At 36.8% G+C, this 27757-nt stretch overlaps 1 protein-coding gene across 5 annotated transcripts in view; it reads right to left on the bottom strand.

Moving 5' to 3' along the window:
* Window positions 1-27757, bottom strand: part of ZZZ3 (zinc finger ZZ-type containing 3) — a 123728-nt gene that overhangs the window by 58189 nt on the left and 37782 nt on the right. For 3 of the 5 annotated variants that reach the window (XM_061411533.1, XM_061411537.1, XM_061411534.1), the window contains exons 2-4: window positions 16673-16806; window positions 14941-15094; window positions 8312-9867 (exon numbers count right to left, since the gene is read on the bottom strand). In XM_061411533.1, coding sequence (XP_061267517.1) covers window positions 8312-9816 — 1505 coding nt within the window. In that variant the 5' untranslated portion in view covers window positions 9817-9867; window positions 14941-15094; window positions 16673-16806. Of the gene's footprint in view, window positions 1-8311; window positions 9868-14940; window positions 15095-16522; window positions 16602-16672; window positions 16807-27757 lie in introns of all 5 variants that reach the window. The other 2 variants (XM_061411535.1, XM_061411536.1) reach the window with 2 other exon arrangements.

Raw genomic sequence — 27757 nt, 5'->3', positions numbered from 1 at the left:
ATATAGCTAAAAACTAGCCCTCACTGTCAAAGGAGCATCAACAAAAAATAATTTTCAGGGACTTGTCCAGTGGTTAAGAATCTGCTTTGCAATGCAGGAGACATGAGTTTTATCCCTGGTCAGAGAACTAAGATCCAACATGCCACAGGGCAACTAAGCCCACATGTCAGAAGATCCTGTGTGCCACAAGACCCAATGTTACCAAATAAATTAAATACATAAATAAATTTTTAATTTCTAAATGGTCAAACTGTAGGCTTGGGGTGAGTGTCATAAAGATACCTAATGCATGTGATGTGCTCTGCTTAGTCATTCGGTCATGTCTGACTCAGAGAAGGCAATGGGACCCCACTCCGTATTCCTGCCTGGAAAATCCCATGGATGGAGGAGCCTGGTGGGCTACAGTCTATGGGGTCGAAAAGAGTCGGACACGGCTGAGCGACTTCACTTTCACTTTTCACCTTCACGCATTGGAGAAGGAAATGGCAACCCATTCCAGTGTTCTTTCCTGGAGAATCCCAGGGACAGTGGAGCCTGGTGGGCTGCCGTCTATGGGATGGCACAGAGTCGGACACAACTGAAGCAACTTAGCAGCAGCAGCAGTAGCAGCATGTCTGACTCTTTGCAACCCCATGGACTGTAGCCCTCCAGGCTCCTCTGTCCACGGAATTCTCCTGGCAAGAATACTGAAGTCGGTTGCCATTTCCTTCTCTGGGGATCTTCCCAACCCAGGGATCGAACCCAGGTCTCCTGCACTGCAGGCAGATTCTTTACCATCTGAGCCACTAGGGAAGGACCTTACGCGTATTAAAATTAAATCAGAGACTTTAAGGGCAGAGTAGCTAACGCTGAATACCCTTCTGTTATACATAACTAGAAAACTGGAGAAAACATAGAAATAATTAGACAATGGGCAATAGGCAGTGCAGAATCATGACCTGTGAGAGAGGGCAAACAAATGAGCTAATTCAAAGCCCTAGGATCACACTCACTTTCTACATGGAGGCATCATGGAACAAGAAGGGATCTTTATGAGCAAAAAGATAAGAAAACACAGTTTGGGCAAGCTAAGGCAACTGGAATTTGTGTGACAGAGCACCAAAGAAGTAGCAAAAGAGAAAAAGATGGAACACAGAAACCTAGAGTCTTTGGTTGAACATAAGGCTGCTCATATAAAACTATGATATTCCATAGGACCAAGCAAAAAGTAACTACCAATGTTTTCACAAGGCTAGAGTCAGATAGGGTTTCAACTAGCCAGAGTAAAGACCTTTTGAAAATGAGACACCAGGAAGGCCATGCCATAAAAGTGAGGCTAAACTTGATCTTGAGCATACGCTACCCTGAACTTCCCCCTAACAGAGCTAAAAGCATAAAAGCCTATTAAGATCAATCTTATCATCAAGAAAATTAACTGCCTGTCAGATCAAATTTCAATACTTTGTAAAGAAAGAGAACAAAATCCAGACCCTCAAAACAATACAATATTACTAGACACATGAAAATAAATATTACTAGACACATGAAAATAAAATCATAACACACTACAGAGAATTCTGTCTACTGAGAGAACCCTGAACAGATTATTCAATCTCTTCTAACCACCTGACAAATTTCCTCTCATTAAAGTCAGAAATCGAAGAGACAAGTAGAAGCAACTTTCCATCATAATGAAAAGGAAACGTGGTAGATAGATTCCACTAAAGAAAGAGGGAGGTATTGATGTTTGACGGAAAGCAACAAAATTCTGTAAAGCAATTATCCTTCTATTAAAAAATAAGTTAATTTTTTTTAAAAAAAGAAAGACGGAGGAGTGAGGAAGAGAAATAGAAAGGTCGCAAAACAGATCTTCCCACTTATTACTGTACGTTATAATACCTGATGACAAACCACAGATACAGTATACATGGTATAGGCTACTAATATGCAAAAAAAACACATTTTCAGTCTACTCTAAAAATCACAAAAATAAAGCTCCTGCAACTAAAAGCTAAGATTCAATTAGTCTCAAATAAATGATAATTACTTTAGATGGGTTTCATTACTATTGATTGGAGAAGGCAATGGCACCCCCCTCCAATACTCTTCTTGGAAAATCCCATGGACGGAGGAGCCTGGTGGGCTGCAATCCATGGGGTCGCTAAGAGTCAGACACAACTGAGTGACTTCACTTTCACTTTTTACTTTCACACATTGGAGAAGGAAATGGCAACCCACTCCAGTGTTCTTGCCTGGAGAATCCCAGGGACGGGGGAGCCTGGTGGGCTGCCGTCTATGGGATCGAATAGAGTCGGACACGACTGAAGTGACTTAGCATAGCGTAGCATTACTATTGATTACTGTCATATACAAAGAAACAACTATTATTTATTCAAATTTTGGATACCTGGTAACCTACATAGGACACAGCCTCCAAATCAGAGGAAGCAAACAAGAAAATACACAATTTAAAAAAAAAATTCATTTTTTTAAATGAATTTGCTCATTCAAATGCTAATGCTTATTTGCTCATTCAAAAAGAAACTGCTTAGTCTCTCTGTTAACAATCATGAGACAGTTCTGATAAGCTTGGTTATTCTTATTTCCAAGTTTAAAGAAAGCTAAAAACAGCCAAAATGAATGGAAGGCTGAGCTACCAGAGGAAAGTACCATCACAGCACAAATGATTAATGAAAGTCAACAAAAATTTAAAAAAGAAGAAAAGCATAAGAAGCCAGCGAAATTAGAAAAGAACAATGAAAAGAAGCCATGTTATAAAAACATTAAAAAGCATAGAAGCCGAAATCATTTAACCTAAGTGAAAACAGACATTCCGGCAGTGATGCCAGAAAAAGTATTACCACATAACCTCCGTTAGCAAAGATGACCCTAAATCAAAAAGAACAGATTAAATAATATTTGAGTACAAATATACTTGAATTATAGACACATAACATTTTAGATACCATTGACATTAGTTGAAATAAAAGATGTTGGTATTCAAAGGAAAAGACAAAGAATTCACTGAATATTTGGCTAGTCAATGGCTTACTCCACTTACAACCAAAATAATTTATACTTAGGACAGTTATTTTCCTTCTCCCATCAATCTTTGTGTCAAACTACTGGCCCATTTTGGCTCTTATAGTTCATAGCCTTTTCTCACGAGTTTTCCCTAGTAACTTTTGACTTACACCTAATTGCATTCTAAACCACCCGCCACAAAATTTTTGCAAATTATCCAAATCCTCTATGTAAAGTCAAATTGCAGCTGTTGTTTTATTTCCCCAGTAGCTGGTAGCTATCCTTCACAGACACACTAACAAAACGTTCTTCAAAACAATGAACATGAAAGCATTTCATTCAATAAACAGGTTACTTACCTATAAAGCTGATTCTCTGACAAGTAAAACCAAATAATTATGACTGTAATTATGGAGCTTAAATTTAGGCTAACGAATTCTGAAAACTGAGTATCCAAGATCTGTTCCATGAGCATTCTCAACCTAGAAACCCCCAAAGTCCATGGTATAAATCCTTATTAGATGAGGAAACCAAGTGTAGTTCAGACTATCAATTGAAAGACTGAAGTTCTAACCTGATTTCTCCCTAGAATTCATCATATTTTAAGTAAATAACCTAAAAACTTTAACTATGAGTTAGGAAATAGAGACTGTATTCTGCCACCTATGCTGTCTACTTCCAAGTTGTGGCTGTCAAATGAGAAACTAGACGGAATTACTTTACAAAATATGAAACACAATACAAATGTAAAATTATTTTATGCAGAGCAGGATAACAACTCTAGTGCTTTCTAAGCAAAATCCATCCCTGTTCTTGGGAGTTTTCTGGCCCTTCAAGAGAAATTACTGTGACTAACAATAAAACTAATGTCAAAGAAAGTAGTGAATCTAGAAGAACTCATGAGGATTTTCCTATGTAGCTTCTGAAGCTGATGAAATATCAATTGATTCTTCATAAGCACTGTGCAACAGAAGGACATATCATAATTATTTAGTACATTAATGTTTTTAGAGAATCAAGGTTGAAACTGTAATTCTTGCAATATTAATATAATTTAAAAATAAGATTCTTACCTGAAGACTACATGAGCAATACTTAGAAGAGCAAAAACTGTTTTACTCTTACACTTTAATTATCTAGAAACTTAAAAATCAGCATAAACATTAGCAATATTATCAGTCAGCTAAATCTTTTCTAAGACCTCAAAAATCTAGGAACCATAAATCTGATTTTTTATCTTCTGTTCATAAAAGCATACATGAAGCTAACCAAGGCCCTTCAAATACAATTTTACTTAAGTATTCTTATATTGATACAATGAGAATTGAGAGGCAACTGACCAAATCACATTATCATTTGAAAATTTATTTTCCAGTGAATAGAAGGAAAGCTCTGAACATTAAAGCCCAGGTCCATTTGAATCTATCACAACATTGTTAATCACTATACTCCAATATAAAATAAAAAGCTTAAAAAATAAAATAAAGGCCAGGACCTAAAAGTTTATATATCTACTCTCCATAGAACCAGAATTTCAAAATTCAGAGGTCAGTTTCAGTGCTTCTGATTCAAAATCAGCAAAAGATCAATTCCCCAAAAGGGCAATCCAAAGGTAAGCACATGATCTCAGTCTTGTTATTTAGGCCAAAAGGGGATCATTAGGTATTATCTTGGAGAAGGCAATGGCACCCCACTCCAGTGTTCTTGCCTGGAAAATCCCACAGACAGAGGAGCCTGGTAGGCTGCAGTCCATGGGGTCGCTGAGAGTCGGACACGACTGAGCGACTTCACTTTCACTTTTCACTTTCATGCACTGGAGAAGGAAATGGCAACCCACTCCAGTGTTCTCGCCTGGAGGATCCCAGGGATGGGGGAGCCTGGTGGGCTGCCGTCTATGGGGTCGCACAGAGTCAGACACGACTGAAGCGACTCAGCAGTAGGTATTATCTGCCACTTTAACAGACTCTATCAACCTTGAAGATGAGAATGTCTTGAGATAAAGTACATGTCTTTTTGATCTTCTAACCCCTAATCTTTAAGACATATTCTAATAAAATAATCCACAGCTGGAATCTTGCCAGAGAAGAAAATACTTTAGCCCCTTGCTCACAGTGGAGTTCTCCATTTGAAAAAATAAATATATAAAAGCACCTAGGGGCTTATGTGCTGGAGAAGAGGGATGGCATCTAGAGAGGAAACAGGGCAAGCACCCAAAATATCTGCATTTATGGCCTAATTGCCATGCTGCTGCTGCTAAGTCGCTACAGTCCTGTCTGACTCTGTGCAATCCCATAGACGGCAGGCCACCAGGCTCCCCCGTCCCTGGGATTCTCCAGGCAAGAACACTGGAGTGGGTTGCCATTTCCTTCTCCAATGCATGAAAGTAAAAAGTGAAAGTGAAGTCGCTCAGTCGTGTCCGACTCTTAGCAACCCCATGGACTGCAGCCTACCAAGCTCCTCCGTCCATGGGATTTTCCAGGCAAGAGTACTGGAGTGGGGTGCCATCGCCTTCTCCGAATTGCCATGAAGAGGGTCTAAATCTAGGACTTAGACACAATACCTTTTCAAACATTTACAGGTGACTAATGACCCTATATGTGATATCCTGGCAAACAAGATAAATTATAGGATGAATGCTGCTGCTGCTGCTAAATCGATTCAGTCGTGTCCGACTCTGTGCGACCCCACAGACGGCAGCCCACCAGGCTCCCCCGTCCCTGGGATTCTCCAGGCAAGAGCACTGGAGTGGGGTGCCATTGCCTTCTCCAATGCATGAAAGTGAAAAGTGAAAGTGAAGTCGATCCATAGTGTCCAACTCTTAGCGACCTCATGGACTGCAGCACTGATGAATGCTAGAAGGTTGTTAATCAGTGAATGTTAATTCAGAAAACTGCAACTTGAATAAATAAGAGTTATGGCCTCCTGGCTCCAGACAAAGAACTACATCACACTCAGTGTCTTCTATTCATAATATATTTTCTAAACTGGCTATCAGGAAGTACTCACTCCCTACCAGTGAAGTCTGCATGTGCAGGAGGACAGTAACCCATCTATTCCAAGTGTCTTTTTTTTTTTTTCTTTCCCCAAAGTACCTTTTAACAACACTTTCCAACCACCAGAAATTTACTTGAGAATTAAAAGCATTAGACAGGTATCGTGATGCTATTTTTAACAATGACAATTTGGATAAAAAGAGTCAAAACCAAAATATTTAATCTAACCAACTCTTGATTCTAGATAAAAAGCATAGGAACAGGGATTTTAATGAAAGAGATTACATATGATATGATCAAGCATCGCCTCCCAATTTTCCTTAGATTATCTTTAACCAAGATGCTAATCTAGATGCTCCCTCTCCATCTCACTTCTCCTGATTTGCTTCCTTTGGGGGAAAAAAGTTAAAACTAAAGTGTCAAGAGGTGCTATTTTCAAAAGATCTGGGAAAAGGCAAAAAAGCTAGAAGGAATGATTTATTTTTGCCCAAAATCAACCAACAAGGCACTAATTTAACTTGAGAACACTGTCCTAGTAAAGCAACTATCCTCCAAATTCCAAAGGACTCTATATCCTAAGCAACCCATGAAACCATATTGCTCTCATTTTCACAGGTTTAAGAATATGCACCTCACTCTTCAAATATTATGGCCACTATCTTTAGATAATTGTTTTTATAGGAACATCATTCTTCAGAATCACTAGAAGAGCATGTACTAAAAAAGTAACAATGTTTCAGTGGGAAAATACTTTCCATGTTAATAACCAGCTAAACCTTAATAAGAGAGTAACTTTTTTTAGCAAAGAAACAATAAAAAGCAAAAAATAGAATTAATAGGTATCATTTTGTAAATATGCATACTTCCTGAGTTCTTGGTATTTGGACAAGACATATACTCTGTTTCCAAGTGCCTGCAGAAAAACAACTCTACTTTTGAAAACTGATACATGTGTACTAATGGTAAGAATTCAACTCATCTCAAATTGAAAAAAACTTCACTTAATGAATTGTTTTTTCACCTCACAATGGACTTCAAACATTTTAAATACATGAAAATGCTAATAGTTCCACAAAATAAGTAAAATGCTCAGACAAAATGATCTATTAAACACAATATTAAAATGCTATTTATAAAGAAAACAGAAGGAAATTTTCAGAAAAGAGATCTATGCTAAAAGACTACCATGTTATCAAAAACGAATCTAAACTATTTATAAGGCATGGTAAAAGATTATTATATTCTACAAGCAGGATTTGATACTTTCATCCAATATATAGCAGACTCTGACAACTGTCAGAACAAAAATATTAAAAAAGGTTCCTCAAATAAGTACTTTACACAGTCTAGGTAATCTGGTTGTGATAATAATTCAAAAGCCTATTCTGTAGAAGTAAAACTGATTAACTCATATATAAGTCTGTCTTTTACTGCTGCTGATCATATTTATGATAAACACTTTTGTTAACAGTTCCTTTCCTGATTTAGACAAAGGTAGCTCCAATTCTTTTGTGTTACTACCCAGAATACTGTATAGAAAATCTAAGCAAAACTGTGATAAATCTGGACAGTGAATTCTTCATTTTAAAAAGTACCTTTATGACAAAGTTGAGAACAAACAGTATTTTAAGATAGTCTCCCTATAATTTAGAATTAGGAAAAACCTTTCTCAAACGCTTTATGTAAACTATAGTGTAGACTGACTCTTGCTAGTAAGACAATTACAACATACAATTAGCTGTCACAGTACTAATAGTAATACTTCTCTACATCACAAAAGTCAATGATGATGCATAAAGCACATTTTTTAAATCAAAAGTTTTAACTGGAATTATAAGTAACTAAGATAAATGTAGATTTGTAGCCTGTCAGATTTCCCTTATTTGGATGATGTCTATTCTACATTCTATGGAAGGCATATACAATTCATAACGCTCTATAACTATAAATCAAAGTATACAGGGATAACTAAAGAGGTTTCCAGTTTATAAATTAACTAAAATGATAAAAAACTTATTAAAAAGTAAAACACCATCAATCATGTTTCCACATGTCTAACTGAGAAAGTGTGAAATCTCAAAACTGGAAAATTACATCGCCATTGAGAAGACTACTAATAAAGCTGGATTTTAAAAAAGCTCTTTTTTTTGAAGATTTTTTAAGAGTTGAGAATATTATTGTGTGAAACCCAAAATTTCAGTTAAAAGCATTAATTTTAGTTATAATAAAAATGCTACAGACATTTATGAATAGATACTGGAAACTTAGGGATTAATAAACAAAGCAGAATTCATGGTTACCATATTTACACATACTCTTTGTTGTGTTTCAGTGCCACATGATCTGATTCAAAGTAATAAACATCAGGATCATCATCATCTTCTTCTGTAATGTGCGGATTGGCACTCTCTTTGGCAGATGGCAAATGTCCAGCATTGAGTCTTGCCTCTGAGGATGGCTTACTTAGTCCTTCACTCCCATAATTTTCAGAGTCACAACATATGCCTTTTTCACTGTGAGAAACTTCACCAGGATTTGTGAGAGACTCACTTATATTATCACTAACAGTTGCATTTGTTTCACTGGGATTGAGATTATTCTCCTCAAATTGTCCATTTTCTCTGCAAGGAGAATTGTTTTTAGTGGGACTACCTCTGGTAGGGGCTGCCCTCCGTGGTGAAGTTCTCAGAGTATACCGATGTTCTTGAGGTTCTGATAAAGACATCATTTGAGTCGAAACACAGTCTAGAACAGAAGATGGTTCTGGTTCTCCGGAGACTGGCATACTCTCAAGACTCGTGTCCAGGGCATTATTGGTGCTCTCATTACACTGCTCCTTTGAGGCACTGCTATCTCCCACCACATCTACTTCCTCCTCAGAATCCCTTAAAGATGAATGAATTTCAGCAAAGGGGCCTGTAGCTGGCTCAGTAGTCAGCTGATTAACACGTTCCACCGGCAGGCAGGCAGTTACTACTTTGTGGTCCTCCAACTTGACCTGCACTTCTGAATCTGTGCAAGGCACGTTATGGTTTATATAACCATCTTCCTTCCTACTATCAAGGAACATTGAAGCGTGGGTATCCGAATCCCCATTTTCAGCTACTGATTTCTCCTGCAACACATAGGAACCAGTGCTATTTTGTTTAGTGTTCCCGTCAGGCTGACAGTCATCACAGTTTATAACAGCTGAATCACTGTCATCAACACCATTGACAGCCAAATAGCCTGTGATTTCTTCAACTACTGTAGAATCAAGTGGCCCTTCCTCACTTACATTCACCTTTTTAATTTCCCTTTTCTCACAATCATCCAGTATAAGACATCGACAAGCTCGTTTAGTCCCTTGGAAATCTGCATCATTGTCCACTACTGTACTCCTCTGTTCTACTGACTCCTTGTCTGATTTTATAGGTGAATCTTCTTCTGAACTGTTTGGTGCTTCAGATCTAAGGCAACGCTTAATTCTTTTTAAAACTGGTGAAACAGGTTCTGTTTGCCTTCTCTCACAATTTTCTACAGCCTGCCTTTCTATGTTATCTTTTTCTGAAGAAGGAAGTCCTCTTTTCCTAGGGCTTACCCATGACTCTCGAGCACTCTGCTGTTTTATATCAGTAGTTCTTCCATTATTATTTCCTTTCTGAATTTGCACAGGCTCTGGTCTCTTCTTTGGTGATCTTGATCGTACTTGAGAATGAGAAGAGATTTCTTCAGGATGAGCAATGCTACGATTCCTTAAAGTTCTACCACAAAAAGATTCATCCAAGCCGTTTAACCCCACTGTTGATCTTGTAACACGAGTAGATCGGGAAGCAGCCATACTATGGCAAGTCCCTACAATACGGTCATCATGATCCACTCATTGGGAAACCTTCAAAAACGTAAACAAAATAATGAGAAAAAGGTAATAGTTAATATCCTAAAACAAAAGTATAAAACTATAACTTTTTAATCCAGGTATAGCCAATATTAATAAATAATGTGATATAATTTATTTTATTAACATTTCCCAAAGTGTTAATAATAGCTAACAGTTATAAGGCACTTATATGTTTCAGGGATCTCTATGCTTTAAATACATTAACTCACTTAAGTCTAACAGCAATTAGAATAAGTACTTATTGGGACTTCCCTGGTGATCCAGGGACTAAGACTCTGCACTCCTAAAGCAGGGGGCCCAGGTTCGATCCCTGGTCAGGGAACTAGATCCCACATGCAACTAAGACCTGGTAGAGCCAAAGAAAGAAAGAAAAAGTACTTATTATCACTCCTATTTCATGTGTAAGGAGACTGAAGCATATATACAGTGTAAGTAATACGTCTAAAACCACGCAGCTAATAAGCTCTTAACCTTTCTTGCTGTGTGTATGTTTCTCAGATATTCAGGGGCAAAAGGCCCAGAAAGATCTCTCTCAAAGACAGGACTGCATCTTGGTTATTAAAATAATAATCTCAAATTTATATAACAGCTATCACATAAACTAACCCAATCACTTCTCATGTTTTCTCAAAACATTTCTGGGAGGTAAAAAGACAGGCTCTGCTCTAATTCACTCTTACTAAAACGAGTTTCAGGTCAAATCTTTTGATAACAAACTACATGGTATCTAAAAAATTTGGATTGCAGTAGAATTTTCTGTAACTAAGCAGATGGATAGAAATCATAACCCTAGGTTGTACTGAATACCTGCTAAGAGCAATATAGAGCAAAGTCAAGACACCCTAGTCTCTAGAAGTACAACTACAAATTAGCAAGTGAAAGGAAGTATTCTAAAGAGGACAGAAGAAAAAGGGAAAGAAGCACACCTGCCAAACATACACTACATTTAAGAAATCAAGAATACACATATAACCCCATTTTTTCCTTCTTTGAACTCTTGAGTATATGTGTATGTCACAGTATTAACACATGTTGAGGATATGAGCAGGTTCATGTGGATGTTCTGCTATTTCTATTGATATAATACAAATGAGCAGGAAATAGAATACTGCCCTATTTTATCCATCTCGATAACCTGAGTGATTTAATGATTATTTTCCAACGTTCTCCCAACAAGCAGAATAAAGGAGCTATTAAGAATCCAAGTCTCCATTTTTCTGCACCTCTTCTGTTTTAGCCTTCAAAACATACTTTGTCACTTTACTGCCTAACTTCGAATGGAGTGCAGGATGGACAGAGAAAGAAGCCAGTAATGGCTGTAGGACATAGCTGCCCAGGACCCTCTTCCCTCCTCCCTTTTGCCGGCCTTCCCACAGGCTCACTCTCCTTTAACTCTCCAAATGCCATTCTACCCCCTCTCCCCACAAATCAAATACAGTCTCTCCTTTGCCTTATCTTAGAAGTATAACAGAAAGGTTATTAGGAACTACAGAAGATATAGCAACATGCTGCCACATACAAAAAAAAAAAAAAAAAAAGAAACTGTCTTCTTGTTCCTGCCTGCTGATAAAGTGAAAAAGTATCCTGTAAAATATGTAAGTTGGTTGGATTTAGTTTTGTTTCAGAGTATGGTATATGTCTAAATTTTTAATTAACAATTTTTTCTAATCTTGTAAGACTAGATTACAAGATTACAAGATGACTCAAAAAATTGGACCTAAGATTAAAGCATGAAAATTTGTTCTAGAGAATTCCATAGCAATCATGTGAACAATAAACATGGAACATCAATCAGAACTTTGTTTTTTAAAGCAAATTTCTACTGTTTTGGGACTCATTTAGTCAGACCTCATGTATAATTCTCTTTAGTTAAAATCTTGTTATTAAGATTACAGTCTCTCTTTATTCACAGGTAATAAACACTGAATGATCCATAAATATCTATTTTTAATTACATATAATTTAAGTTAAACTTCAAATGATGTTTCAAAAGAACACAAACTAAAAAATATTAAAATCAACGCATTTGATCCATGTACCTAAATCTGAAGCTTTCAAATTTGAAGACTATAGATTTTTAAATATTCGATACCTGTGTAAATATAACAAAGAAAACATAATACTTTAATTTCACTAACTTTATTTATAAAATCTAATGCAAGTATCTTTAATGCAAATTTGATTATATTCACGATTTATGGTTCAAAAATAATATTGGCAATAGTAATATTTTATAAACACACACAAAAAAACTGTTCATCTTTATTTTTTAAAATATGGATGCCAATCAAGGGCATACAAAACTTCAAATGATTCTGTAACAGGCATTCCTAGTCCTTTTCTTTCCACACCAATCCAAATTGAAAGCAAAATTTCTGCCTTATCATTATCAATGAAACAATTCCATTATTAATAGTAAAGAAAACTACTAACAAATATATATATATATCATTATAAAAGACCAACTATGATGATAATGAGGGCCTATTTTATTTCTTCACCATTCCAGTAATCAAAATACTTACAAACATGAAATATTAGAACTGTTTTCATTTCTTTTGTTCCCTCAAAATCTTTTTATTCCATTCACAACTAAAATGAAGTGCAAGTTTTAGAGTTCTCAAACCTTATGCTATTGGGCCACATTTAAAGCAAAACTGCTTTGTGACATGAACACTTGGGCTACTTCAAACTCTTGCAACTCAGAGTGTTGACCTAAACACCTGAAACTAACACAACACTGTAAATGAACTATAATCTAATAAAATGTTTTTTAAAATATAGAGTATTTTGTACATAATTTGGTGATTCATATTTACTGTCCTTAAAGTAAGTGGCCTGAGAACTAGCACCATGGGCATCTACTGGAAGCTTGTTAGAAATGCAGAATATCAGGCCCTGCCCTAGACCTTTTGATTAACCAGATTCCCAGGTAATTAAATGTCTGTTAGGTTAAGATGCACGGCCTTAGACCACTGCATCAGACAGAAGTCTATTAAAATATACCAAGTTTCAAACTAAATTAGGCCATTTATCCTTTAGTTCTTTATCTGATTCTAATAAAAACTTAATAAAATCATGATCACTTTGGCTAAGGAAGCACTAAATAGAGGATTATAAAAATCTCTTGCATGAAATTAACATATTGCATATACTTAAGACATTAAGTTGATTAAAATTCTGAAGATTAGAGTGAAATGAAATTTTAACATTCTTCCCTCTAATGATTTTTTCTTCTGTGTTAATCTTTTTCTTCATTATCTTTTCTATTTTTGAATAAGAATTTATAAAGACACGTATTTTCTATAGTTACCTGATAAACTTGAGTGCAAAATTCAACTACTAAATAGAGATTAACAATGCTCTGATTATCTCAACCAAGTCTCAATATTGTTTTGCTATGCACTGCAAAGTATTATAGACTAAACCAGTTGTCTTCCTCATTTTAGCTACATAACACAAGAGTTACTAAAAAAATTCAGTGAAGAGGTTTGGAGTACAAAATATTTCTGCCAAAAATTAAACTGCTAAAGGAAAAGAAACTCATTTACAAAGTATCTCAGAAAATACCCCTGTTAGTTAACCAAATAGTTGACATGGTGAAAACATTAGCCAGTATCCAAGTGGAACTGGAAATTTAATCACTCTAGTTTTAGAATTGAGGGAATCTGTTGGTTAAAAGATTCATAAAGACAAAATCCAATCTAGCAACTAGAATCAAGTTTTTCCTGTATTACCCACAAACTGACGAATATGGCATTTTCTACAATAGAGGGAAGAGAATATAATCAATTACTGGGATTCTTCTCTTCCCCACCCTCATAAGTTTTCATCCTATTGCAGGACATACCTGAAAAGGACAGTCAATTAAATTTTAGCCTGTCCATTCACATTAAGTCCCAAATCCTGCCTACAATTTCACATATCTTACCCATTTGTTTACTGTTGAACTATCCTCTCCCAAATTTGAATCTAATTATAGAACCTAATTATAGGATTCTCAAATCTAATTATGGGATTCTGAAACACTCTGAAATAGTATCAGCTTTGTTTCAGATAATAAATTTCCAGCCCCTGTGATCATATCTGTGTAACTGCTTCAATAAGAACTGAAAGGAAACTAAAATGCTCCACCTAATGAAACACTACTGCAGCTATCACCTTTACTTAAGAGAAAGAAATCAAAAGCACTACCTATAAGCTTTTGTTCCACTATAATTACTGAAGTAGAACAGTTTTTTTTGGGAACTGAGGGACTGGCACTCCTTCATTAACATCAATATTCTAGCTGATGGTTATTTAGTTTTATTAACTGAACAATTTTTAGGAAACTGGTCATGATATCACGTAGACAAACCAAAGTGAAAGGTTAAAAGAGCAAAAGCAATAGGAAGTGTCACTAAAGATTCTTTTTCTATTTGTCTAGAACAGGAATAGGAACTGTTTAATAATGGTGTAGGAACTATCCTTGTCATACAATTCTCTTAAGACAAATTTCTTCAGTTGAACAATTACACCATTATCTACAATGTCAAAAGTATCTATAAGGTTGAAAGAAGGAGAGTGAGACCTGGGGATGCAGCTATGCAATTCAACTTAAGGTTCTTAATATTAGTCTCTTTGAAGCCTGGGAACTCTATTACACACTATCTTGACCTCTTGTTTAAAGGGATCTCTTCTTGCTTCCCCTTTCAGAGAAATAGAGAGAAAGAGATAGGCAGACAAATACAGATAGACAGAGGTGAATGTATATACACTTAAAAAGGTAAGTGGGGAGAAAGAGAAGTCAAGGAATCACATACTGCCCAATACCTCAAGTACTGAAAGGTATAATGCTTTAGAGATTCTAATGTACTTCGAGTCATTTCATGTATCCCTTGTTGGGAAAATATTTCATTCCTACCCAATTCCCTATAGCTCCACATTCCTACGAACAGCTACCCAGACTGCATAATTTTCCACACACCAAAGGAAGTATATAAAAATAACAAGTCTCCTCTCCTTAAATACAAGCAAACAAACAAACTATAGTTGTCTTCACTACTGCAAAACTAAATAACTTACCTGTACAACCAAAGATCTATCATTGTGGAAATATTATCTCTTTTCCTTATATCCTGAAGGAGTTGAAGCTATGATCTAGAATAGAGCTTAAGCATCAGGGTTTCAGACTCTCAGCTTCAGCCATGGAGAATACTAGAACTTCCTAAATTCCTTTCTTTAAAATAAAATAATAAAAAAAAAAGAATTAAAGAAGCAAATTAACTTATGCTAACAGATTTCAGTAACACTTTGGTAATTCTCATTAACTTTGTAGCCTTAGAAATAACAAGAAACTGGAAAAGGATTTTTAGAAACTAATAAAAACAAATCAAAAAGTTTGAAATATACTAAATCTTTACAACTCAATATTATTTTGAGTCAAAATGTGACTCAGTTCTTTTCTAGAGTCTAAGGCAATATTGTTCTGAGATGACCCAAAGACTGCCCTTTATAAAATTTCTCATACAGAATTTATAATCTCTTACTCTTATTCTAGAGGCCTTCCCAAAGTTTGGCCTTCGAGTATTTAAAACTGAGGACTGAACAACAAAAATAATTTAGGTTACGTACAACAAAGAATCAACTGAATCTTCTATATATACATGATAATTGTAATGAAGTGTTACAGGACTTTACAAAGGGAAATTTTTTATAAAGGGAAATTTCTATTATTTTTGGCATATGGATTTTCAACAAAAACAATAAGGATTTTCTGGCTCTGGTACCCAATAGACTAGGTATTTTAATTAGCCTAATTACAATGCATTTCTTGGACAATCTGATTAATTTTAATTTTACTTTATAATAATGTATTACAATATCCTTTTCAGAGAAGCTGGCCAAATGGGTTATGATGAGTGCGCATTTGAAAATAAGGAGGAACACCACGAAAAAGACTGGCAAGGTTTATGATGGGAACTGTCACTTTACTATAAACATAAAACTAGATATTCTAAAAGTGACAGTATTTTTGGTAAAGTATTGTAATTTGAAAATATAAAAAAAAATTTAAGTTTTAAAAATAAAAAACTGATGCAATTATCAAGCTTTGTAAACTATCAATAGCAAAAATAAATAATAGCACAGTTTCGGTCAGTAAGACTGGAACAAGGCTAATATTTAATATCTCTAGATGCAACCTCTCCCAGATATGCCTTGCAAATTCTTGAAAAGCACAAGGTAGGAAAATTGTCTAAATAAAATTATTTAATGCTACATTAAAGAATGTTCTAAATTAACATGAGGGTACACAGTAAAAAATGGGCCTATAAAAAAGTAACACTTGACTTGAAACTTCACTCTTCTTATAACACATTCCAACTGCCAACTCCTTTGTACTCAACCCTGAAATCCTTTCACAAACATGGTAACGCATTGCATTGTATGGTGTGTGGTGATGGTAGCAATCAACAGAACCAAAGAAGATCCACCCTTTAGGATGTGTCTCTGAGTATTCCCTAGCACGCCCATTTCAGTACTCTTTCAAGTTCCAACCAGTCAGGTTACTATCCTATTTGGATAGGGATTGCTGTAGAAACATCATCCATTATATTTGCCAGGCAAGGAGATCTGCAACTGTTATTTTCAGAAAATTGATACTTACAGCTGAGTCCTACCAGTATTAAGATAAACAGGGTCATGCAAATGGTTAGGCAGATTAGGCTTCTGAAAAACCTAATACACTGAAAAAGAAATTACACTTACTTGTGCTAACTAAAGCACACTTGGCCTTAAGATTACATTTTTTTCTTACCTTTCTTTTAAGTGTTTCACCTAGTGTTTGATTTCCAAGCGTCTGCATTTATCTGTCATCACTGTTAATGTCCATTTTACATTGAGACTTCAGGTATTAATTATTTATATGGTTGAACTAGCACAACTTGATATCTGTGAAGGAAAACCACAATATAGTCACTATGGGTGTGTTATTATTTGCAGATTTGTGGATAAAACTGACAGTATTTCTAAACACACAGCACATTGCATTTTTAAATAAATTTCACAAATAATTCCTTTTATTTCACTATAAAATGTTACTTTAACAGACTAAAAGGATTTCTTAATTCTTTTATAAATTCTTCTCACAGTGCCCACATAAAATATTTCAAAATTTCATTCTACATTAAAATTTGTATCAGTTTTAGAACTTAGATTCCTTTTCTGACTACCAATATAAATATGCCTCACTTGCCACAAGTCTGCAATTTCTCAGATATTAATAGAAAAGTACTTTTTTGTGTTTTATGATAATATTGGAGAATAAATCTAGAAAACTTAAGAATGCAGTAAAAAAGATCATGACTTTCCCCTAAACATGACTTTAAAACATTTGTTTTCTTTTAAGCTAATATTTTTGTATTGGTTAGATTATCCCTCTGTGACTAATTTGTTCCTGTTATTTTGACTATAAATAGGAAATAAATGTGACAGAATAAGTGAAGAAATAAATCAACATGTAGCTGTGCAAATGTTCCTTACATGTAAGCTTCCTAAAAATATATCCTTGGTTACAGGTTGCAAGTGAGAAACATATCAAAGTGCTTACAATGATAATGAAAAGCATTATATAAAACTTTAAGTCATTTCTACCCATTTACTAGTGAAAAAATAAGCTTAAAAATGTCATATATGTCACAGAATTTATCAGTGGCATTCTAAAATGATTCAACATAGTTTACCATTCCAAATTCCTGTATAATAAAAAGTAAAAATCTACACAGAAAATGCAGATGGTCTATTTTGTGTATAAAATTTGTTACTGGAGATGTTCACTAAAATACCGTAGAAAACTGTAAAATAAAATACACAATGTCAATTATATCTCAACTTTTTTAATTGGAGAAACAGAATAATAGAGTAGATAGTGATTAAGAAATACTAATATCTATCCTCAAACACTTCATTTCGATTCCATTTGTTTTCTTTTTTGTTTTTTTTTTTTTTTTTTTTAACTGCACAGTATGGCTTGTGGGATCCTAGTTCCCCAACCAGGGATCAACCAGAGTTCCCCTGCAGTGAAAGCATAGAGTCCTAACCACTGGACCACCAGAGAATTCCCTCATTTGTTTTCAAATGTTAAGAAACACATTAGGTAATGTCACAAAAAAATTTAATACACATCTAAGTATTCCTAAATTTAAAAGTTGATATAAATGCTCTTGTAAAAATGAGTTAAACTAGTCAAAACTCTTCTTACATTCCTTACACTACACAGCAGTCTTCATTTCATTCACTAAGCATTTCAAATTTAAGATTCTACATAAAACTATATGCTTTTGGAGCAGGTAAACTATTAAGAATTGTGACAAGCTACCATAATTTTAAATTTTATATTATTTAAATATAGTAACTTGCTCCAGAAGTTTAAAAAGGTTAGCTATTCTGTCCTTTTAAAGCACACAAAATAGAAAACAAACCATTTAAATCCCATTCCTAAGGCCTTATTTATGCCTTTCCACAGAGCTTTGCTTGTGTTCACGTACTAACAAAATTCATTGACTACTCAAGAATTCCAAAACCAATTCCAAAAACCAATCCTGACTGAAAAGAATTACTTTTCCTACTATTTGCAGTCTAACACTAGTACTACTGTGTTAAACAGATTACAGGATCTCAGATTCACAGCACATGTGAAATCACTTCAAAAGACTACAAAAAAAATCTCACTAGAAAACGTATCAGTTCTATTGACACAGCAAAGTTATATGCTACACACTTACTATAAAAGTAAAACTGTACAATCTAGGCTAAATGCAATCTAAATTATAATATATATATATATTTTTTACTTTTCTAAGACCTTTGGGAAAAAACTCAGAACAAAGGTTACAACACAGACATTTGACATCCAATTCCTCAGTTATAATCGAAAATATTAAACACACACACTAAACTTTAAATTATTTTAAAAGAAAACAGAGAGAGGCAGTCAAAGCTGGTTATAAAAAGCATGAAGATAATGGTCAAAGACATAAATACTTTTCCTAAACAATTAAGTGTATCATCGTTACTTGCTACAAAGAGTTGAAGTGAATTTTCACTTGGTACAAAGTATGATCAGGAAGATGACGACATCCTGGCTCCCTAAGTTGTTTAGAACCAGAGGTTCAATGTGTTGGATGCCTCCTACAGGTTTCAGAGATAAGCATATTTCACAGGCAACATAAAGGACATAGAAAGAGCATCAGATTTGGTGGAAGGAGACACAAATATGATTCTCTACCCACCATCAATCTAACTCTTTGATCATGAGAAAACCACACTGCCCTTTTGCATTTCGTCTATAAAATAGGAGACGTAACACCTGCCCACTACACTTCAGGGTTACTGTGAAGTTCAGTAAGTTTATGCCTCCAAAGTACTGTAGAATGCTGGTTTTTGAACTTTTTTATACTGCTTTCCAAACTTTAGATTCAGCAGTTCTGGACATGGCAAGCGTAAATATTTTTAATTAACTACTTTAGGTCATTCCAGTGCAGCGGTTCCCCCAAAGATGAGGCTCACACTTTGAAAAAAATTCCATCACTTTCTTCTGAAGAAACTTTAATGCTACAAAAAGCATTACCCTAGGGATTTAATGCAAATTTCTAAACCTCCTTAGAATTTCAGATTCAATGAAGTTGGGGCAGGGCACAGAGTCCTCATTTTTATCACACTCACTGCAGGTGATTGAGCTCAGGACCCACACTTCTACAAACCCTAAAGCAGATTATTCCCCTTGTACATTTCTCAAATCTAATTTCACTAAATTTCAAATTTCCCCATCTCTAGTGTCATGAAGTTATGACCAACCTAGACAGCATATTAAAAAGCAGAGACATTATTACTTTGTCAACAAAGGTCCATCTAGTCAAGGCTATGGTTTTTCCTGTGGTCATGTATGGATGTGACAGTTGGACTGTGAAGAAAGCTGAATGCCAAAGAATTGATGCTTTTGAACTGTGGTGTTGGAGAAGACTCTTGAGAGTCTGTTGGACTGCAAGGAGATCCAACCAGTCCATCCTAAAGGAGATCAGTCCTGGGTGTTCACTGGAAGGACTGATGTTGAAGCTGAAACTCCAATACTTTGGCCACCTGATGTGAAGAACTGACTCATTTGAAAAGACCCTGATGCTGGGAAAGACTGAGGGCAGGAGGAGAAGGAGACAACACAGTATGAGATGGTTGGATGGCATCACTGACTCAATGGACATGGGTCTGGGTAAACTCCAGGAGTTGGTGACGGACAGGGAGTCCTGGCGTGCTGCGGTTCATGGGGTCACAAAGAGTCAGACACGACTGAGCAACTGAACTGAACTGAGTGTTATGAAGGGCATGACCAGTATTAGACCTTCATCATTTCCTACTTCAACTAATCCACCTGACTTCCTTTAAGTCTTGCTCCTTACAAATTCATGGTCTACAGAGAAGTGTAAGGTGCACATTTCTGTCACTCTCTTGTCTAAAACCCTTTCAAGGGACTTCAACTTCTGGCCAAGACAGAGTAACAGAGATGAGAGGTACGTTCCTATTCAAAACAACTGAAAATCTGGGCAAACTGTACAAAAATGTTTTTCAGACACTTGAAACCAGACAACACAGAACAGTGATCAACGAAAGAGAAGAAACAAATAAAGCAAAGCCTTTAATAGCCCCAGCTTCCTGACTGAGTTTCCAGACCGCAGAGCGAGGAGGGTGATCTCAGGCAAACCAGTCTCCCAGTGTTAAGACAAAGCATGGAATCTGGGGAGACTCAGGTAGCTAAGGTTTCCAGAACACTTGTACCAGAGAGAAAGGAGCATCAAAGAGAGCAAGACCTCAGAAGATCTACAGAGATCCTCCTCAAGTCTTGAGCTGACCACTCATAAGTATATGCAGTATATCCAAGGCCTGGAAAATCACTCCTACCCACAGCAAGGGGTATACCAGGAAATGTGCAAAAACCAAGGACAGTTAGTGGTTTATAGTTCCTGGTTCACAGGGTTTCCAGTGACTCTGGTGTGAATATTCCTACCCATGGCCAATTTCAAGCTATCAAGCAATATCACTGAGTGCAAAGATGAGAAGAGATACATAGCAGCACATTAAACATTACATAGTGTTTCTACAATAATGATACAATAGATATAAATTACCACCAAAGCACAAAAATAGTAATAAGCAATAATATAATTGGGGTCTTCCCTGATGATTGGTCCAGTGGTTATGAATCTGCCTGCAGGACTTCCCTGCTGGTCCAGCGGCTAAGACTCCAGGCTCCCACTTCAGGGGCCCCAAGTTCAACCCCTGGTCAGGGAACTAGATCCCACATGCTGCAACTAAGACCTGGTGCAGTCAAATGAAGAATTAAATAAATATTTAACAACAAAAAAAAGAATCTGCCTGCCAATGCAGGCAATGCAGTTTCAACCCCTGCTCCAGAGAGACCCCACATGCCGCTGGGCAACTAAGCCCGTGCCACATGCTCTAGAGCCTGCCAGCCGCAATTACTGAAGCTGGAGGGCCTAGAGCCCACAACAAGAGAAGCCACCACTATGAAGAGCAGCACCCACTCACCACAACTAGAGAACACCTGAGCACAGCAAGAAAGATCCGGCACAACCAAAAATTAATAACTTGTTTTTTAAAAAAAAGGAGAACAGAGAAAAATGACAATAAGATTGAAAGGAGACTAGTCCCTGGAACTGACACAAGACAGTGAAGTTTATCTTTGTACTGAAAGAAACTGTCTAGTGAAATAAAGATGACTTCTAACTATAAACGTTGAAAGATGTCATCACCAACAGAAATAGACTATAAGAAACGTTAAAAAGAAATTCTTCAGACAGAAGAAAAACCATACTGGTTGGAACTCTGGATCTAACCAAACAAATGAAAAGCACCAGGACTGGAAAATCAGGGTAAATATAAAAGACTTTTTCCCCTTAGTTGTGATATCTCTTTAAAAGAAAATTGACTATTTAAAACAAAAACAAGATTAATATACTGTGAAGTTTATAACATACACAGAAATGAAAGATAATACTAGCACAACAATTAGGAAGAGGGAAATACAATGACGTAAGGTTCTTACACTACATGTGAAGTGGTATAATTTCAAGACACCCTGTAATAAGTCAAATCCTAAAAGGAATCACTGTTTAAAATTGACATTTAATAAGCCAACAACAGAAATAAAATAAAACATAAAAAAGAAAAAAATACTGAGTTCAAAAGAAGGCAGGATAGAGAGAAAAGTGAACAAAAATACATATATATGAAAAATTTTTAACAACAGCAAGGTAGTATATTTAAACAACTATACATACGTACATATGTATGTATGTATATATATGTAGTAAATGGCCTAAAAACAGTTATTTGGAAAAAGTTTCTTGGAAAGAATAACAATAAATTTTTAAAGATTCAAGTAATAAAAATTGTGACCATGATAGAATTAAGTCAGAAATCAACATTAAAAGAATTGTCTCAAAATCCCCAAATATCTCAAAATAATAGCATGTTTCTACCCCATGGCCAAGGTCGGGGCAGTGACCGAGAGCGCCAGGCTGTGACAGCCCAGGAGCCGCCGAGAGGAGCTATCCCACGTCCAAGGTCAGGAGCGGCAGCTGAGAGGAGCTACCCCACGTCAGAGATCAGGGGCAGTGGCCAAGACGAGCTACCCCACGTCCGAGGTTAGGGCCGGCAGCTGAGAGGAGCTACCCCAGGCCTAAGGTCAGGGGCGGCAACCGAGAGGAGCAACCCCACGTCCAAGGAGCAGTGGTGCAGGAGGGCTGAGAGGAGCTACTCCACGTTCAAGGTCAAGAGGGGCGACCACGTCCAAGGTAAGGAGCAGCGGCTGTGCTTTGCTGGAGCAGCCATCGAGAGATACCCCACGTCCAAGGTAAAAGAAACTCAAGTGATGGTAGGTATTGCGACAGGGCATCGGAGGGCAGACACACTGAAACCATACTCACAGTAAACTAGCCAATCTGATCACATGCACCCAGCTTGTCTAACTCAAATGAAACTAAGCCATACCGTGTGGGGCCACCCAAGACTGACGGGTCATGGTGGAGAGGTCTGACAGAATGTGGTCCACTGGAGAAGGGAATGGCAAACCACTTCAGTATTCTTGCCTTGAGAACCCCATGAACAGTATGAAAAGGCAAAATGATAGGATACTGAAAGAAGAACTCCCCGGGTCAGTAGGTACCCAATATGCTACAGGAGATCAGTGGAGAAATAACTCCAGAAAGAATGAAGGGATGGAGCCAAAGCAAAAACAATACCCAGTTGTGGATGTGACTCGTGATAGAAGCAAGGTCTGATGCTGTAAACAGCAATATTGCAAAGGAACCTGGAATGTTAGGTCCATGAATCAAGGCAAATTGGAAGCGGTCAAACAGGAGATGGCAAGAGTGAACGTTGACATTCTAGGAATCGGCAAACTAAAATGGACTGGAACGGGTGAATTTAACTCAGATGACCATTATATCTACTACTGTGTGCAGGAATCCCTTAGAAGAAATGGAGAGCCATCACGGTCAACAAGAGAGTCTGAGATGCAGTATTTGGATGCAATCTCAAAAACAACAGAATGATCTCTGTTCGTTTCCAAGGCAAACCACTCAATATTATGGTGATCCAAGCCTATGCCCCAACCAGTAACACTGAAGAAGCTGAAGCTGAATGGTTCTATGAAGACCTACAAGACCTTTTAGAACTAACACCCAAAAAAGATGTCCTTTTCATTACAGGGGACTGGAATGCAAAAGTAGGAAGTCAAGAAACACCTGGAGTAACAGGCAAATTTGGCCTTGGAGTTCGGAATGAAGCAGGGCAAAGGCTAATAGAGTTTTGCCAAGAGAATGCACTGGTCATAGCAAACACCCTCTTCCAACAACACAAGAGAAGACTCTACACATGGACATCACCAGATGGTCAACACCGAAATCAGACTGATTATATTCTTTGCAGCCAAAGATGGAGAAGCTCTATACAGTCAGCAAAAACCTATATATAGAAAACTATAAAACACTGGTGAAAGAAATCAAAGAGGACACTAATAGATGGAGAAATATACCATGTTCATGGATTGGAAGAATCAATATAGTGAAAATGAGTATACTACCCAAAGCAATTTATAGATTCAATGCAATCCCTATCAAGCTACCAACAGTATTCTTCACAGAGCTAGAACAAATAATTTCACAATTTGTATGGAAATACAAAAAACCTCGAATAGCCAAAGCAATCTTGAGAAAGAAGAATGGAACTGGAGGAATCAACCTACCTGACTTCAGGCTCTACTACAAAGCCACAGTTATCAAGACAGTATGGTACTGGCACAAAGACAGAAATATAGATCAATGGAACAAAATAGAAAGCCCAGAGATAAATCCACGCACATATGGACACCTTATCTTTGACAAAGGAGGCAAGAATATACAATGGATTAAAGACAATCTCTTTAACAAGTGGTGCTGGGAAATCTGGTCAACCACTTGTAAAAGAATGAAAATAGAACACTTTCTAACACTATACACAAAAATAAACTCAAAGTGGATTAAAGATCTCAACGTAAGGCCAGAAACTATAAAACTCCTAGAGGAGAATATAGGCAAAACACTCTGACATACATCACAGCAGGATCCTCTATGACCCACCTCCCAAAATATTGGAAATAAAAGCAAAAATAAACAAATGGGACCTAATTAACCTTAAAAGCTTCTGCACATCAAAGGAAACTATTAGCAAGGTGAAAAGACGGCCTTCAGAATGGGAGAAAATAATAGCAAATGAAGCAACTGACAAACAACTAATCTCAAAAATATACAAGCAACTCCTACAGCTCAACTCCAGAAAAATAAATGACCCAATCAAAAAATGGGCCAAAGAACTAAATAGACATTTCTCCAAAGCAGACATACAGATGGCTAACAAACACATGAAAAGATGCTCAACATCACTCATTATCAGAGAAATGCAAATCAAAACCACTATGAGGTACCATTTCACACCAGTCAGAATGGCTGCGATCCAAAAGTCTACAAATAATAAACGCTGGAGAGGGTGTGGAGAAAAGGGAACCCTCTTACACTGTTGGTGGGAATGCAAACTAGTACAGCCACTATGGAGAACAGTGTGGAGATTCCTTAAAAAACTGGAAATAGAACTGCCTTATGATCCAGCAATCCCACTGCTGGGCATACACACTGAGGAAACCAGAAGGGAAAGAGACACGTGTACCCCAATGTTCATCGCAGCACTGTTTATAATAGCCAGGACATGGAAGCAACCTAGATCTCCATCAGCAGATGAATGGATAAAGAAAGCTGTGGTACATATACACAATGGAGTATTACTCAGCCATTAAAAAGAATACATTTGAATCAGTTCTAATGAGGTGGATGAAACTGGAGCCTATTATACAGAGTGAAGTAAGCCAGAAGGAAAAACACCATTACAGTATACTAACGCATATATATGGAATTTAGAAAGATGGTAACAATAACCCTTTGTACGAGACAGCAAAAGAGACACTGATGTATAGAACAGTCTTGTGGACTCTGTGGGAGAGGGAGAGGGTGGGAAGATTTGGGAGAATGGCATTGAAACATGTAAAATATCATGTATGAAACGAGATGCCAGTCCAGGTTCGATGCACGATACTGCATGCATGGGGCTAGAGCACTAGGACGACCCAGAGGGATGGTATGGGGAGGGAGGAGGGAGGAGGGTTCAGGATGGGGAACACATGTATACCTGTGGTGGATTCATTTTGATATTTGGCAAAACTAATACAATTATGTAAAGTTTAAAAATAAAATTTAAAAAAAAAAATTAAAAAAAAAAAGAAGAAGAAAGTGCTGCACTTCATATGCCAGCAAATCTGGAAAACTCAGCAGTGGCCACAGGACTGGAAAAGTCAGTTTTCATTCCAATCCCAAAGAAAGGCAATGCCAAAGAATGCTCAAACTACCACACAATTGCACTCATCTCACACGCTAGTAAAGTAATGCTCAAAATTCTCCAGCCAGGCTTCAGCAGTACATAAACCGTGAACTTCCTGATGTTCAAGCTGGTTTTAGAAAAGGCAGAGGAACCAGAGATCAAATTGCCAACATCCGCTGGATCATGGAAAAAGCAAGAGAGTTCCAGAAAAACATCTATTTCTGCTTTCTTGACTATGCCAAAGCCTTTGACTGTGTGGATCACAATAAACTGTGGAAAATTCTGAAAGAGATGGGAATACCAAACCACCTGACCTGCCTCTTGAGAAACCTATATGCAGGTCAGGAAGCAACACATGGAACAGACTGGTTCCAAATAGGAAAAGGAGTACGTCAAGGCTGTATATTGTCATCCTGCTTCTTTAACTTATATGCAGAGTACATCATGAGAAACGCTGGGCTGGAAGATGCACAAGCTGGAATCAAGTTTGCCGGGAGAAATATCAATAACCTCAGATATGCAGATGACACCACCCTTATGGCAGAAAGTGAAGAGGAACTCAAAAGCCTCTTGATGAAAGTGAAAGAGGAGAGTGAAAAAGTTGGCTTAAAGCTCAACATTCAGAAAACGAAGACCATGGCTTCTGGTCCCATCACTTCATGGGAAATAGATGGGGAAACAGTGGAAACAGTGTCAGACTTTGTTTTTTTGGGCTCCAAAATCACTGCAGATGGTGACTGCAGGTATGAAATTAAAAGATGCTTACTCCTTGGAAGAAAAGTTATCACCAACCTAGATAGCATATTAAAAAGCAGAATTATTACTTTGTCAACAAAGGTCCATCTAGTCAAGGCTGTTTTTTCCAGTGGTCATGCATGGATGTGAGAGAGTTGGACTGTGAAGAAAGCTGAGTGCCAAAGAATTGATGCTTTTGAACTGTGGTGCTGGAGAAGACTTGCGAGTCCCTTGGACTGCAAGGAGATCCAACCAGTCCATCCTAGAGGAGACCAGTCCTGGGTTTTCATTGGAAGGACTGATGCTGAGGCTTAAACTCCAATATTTTGGTCACCTCATGAGAAGAGCTGACTCATTGGAAAAGACCCTGATGCTGGGAGGGAGTCGGGATAGGAGGAGAAGGGGATGACAGAGGATGAGATGGCTGGATGGCATTAATGATTTGATGCACATCAGTCTGGGTGAATTCCGCGAGTTGGTGATGGACAGGGAGGCCTGGCGTGCTGCAATTCACGGGGTCGCAAAGAGTCGGACACGACTGAGCAACTGAACTGAACTGAAAATCCCTATGAGTCAAAGAAGAAAGAGAAACGAAGGAGAAATTAGAAAATAGTATAACTAAATGAAAATGAAAACAACATAATTAGTAGCTATGAGATGCAACAAAAGTTAACACTTAAGGGAAAATTTATAGCAGAAAACATACTGGAAAAGAAGTAACTCAACTCAATGACAGCACCCACCTTAAGAAACTAGAAATAATAATATAGCCCATATTAAAAAGAAAGGAAAAAATAAAGAACAGAAATCAATGAAACTGAAAACAGAAAAATAAAAATCAATAAAAAATAGTCTCTTGTCACACTAATTAGGAAAAAACTATATAAATTTCTAACATTAAAAAACAATGAAGTGATGTAACTGTATTCTGTATTTAACAGATAATTATTCCAACAAGGGTACCAAGACAAATCAATGAGGAAAAAAATTATAATCCTTCCCCCAAAATGGTGCTGAAACAACTGAATATCTATATGCAATGGAAAGCTGGACACCTACTTTGCATTCTCTTCAAAAATTAACTAAAAATGAATCAAAGACCAATGTGTAGGAGTTAAAAGTATAATATTTTTAGAAGAAAAGTAAGTATAAATCCTTGTTACCTTGGATTAGACAATGGTTTCTTACC

The sequence above is a fragment of the Bos javanicus genome, chromosome 3 (genome assembly GCF_032452875.1).
Source record: "Bos javanicus breed banteng chromosome 3, ARS-OSU_banteng_1.0, whole genome shotgun sequence".
Taxonomy (NCBI): Eukaryota; Metazoa; Chordata; class Mammalia; order Artiodactyla; family Bovidae; genus Bos; species Bos javanicus.
The sequence above is the reverse complement of the archived record's forward strand: the minus strand, read 5'-3'. Positions and strand labels throughout refer to the sequence as shown.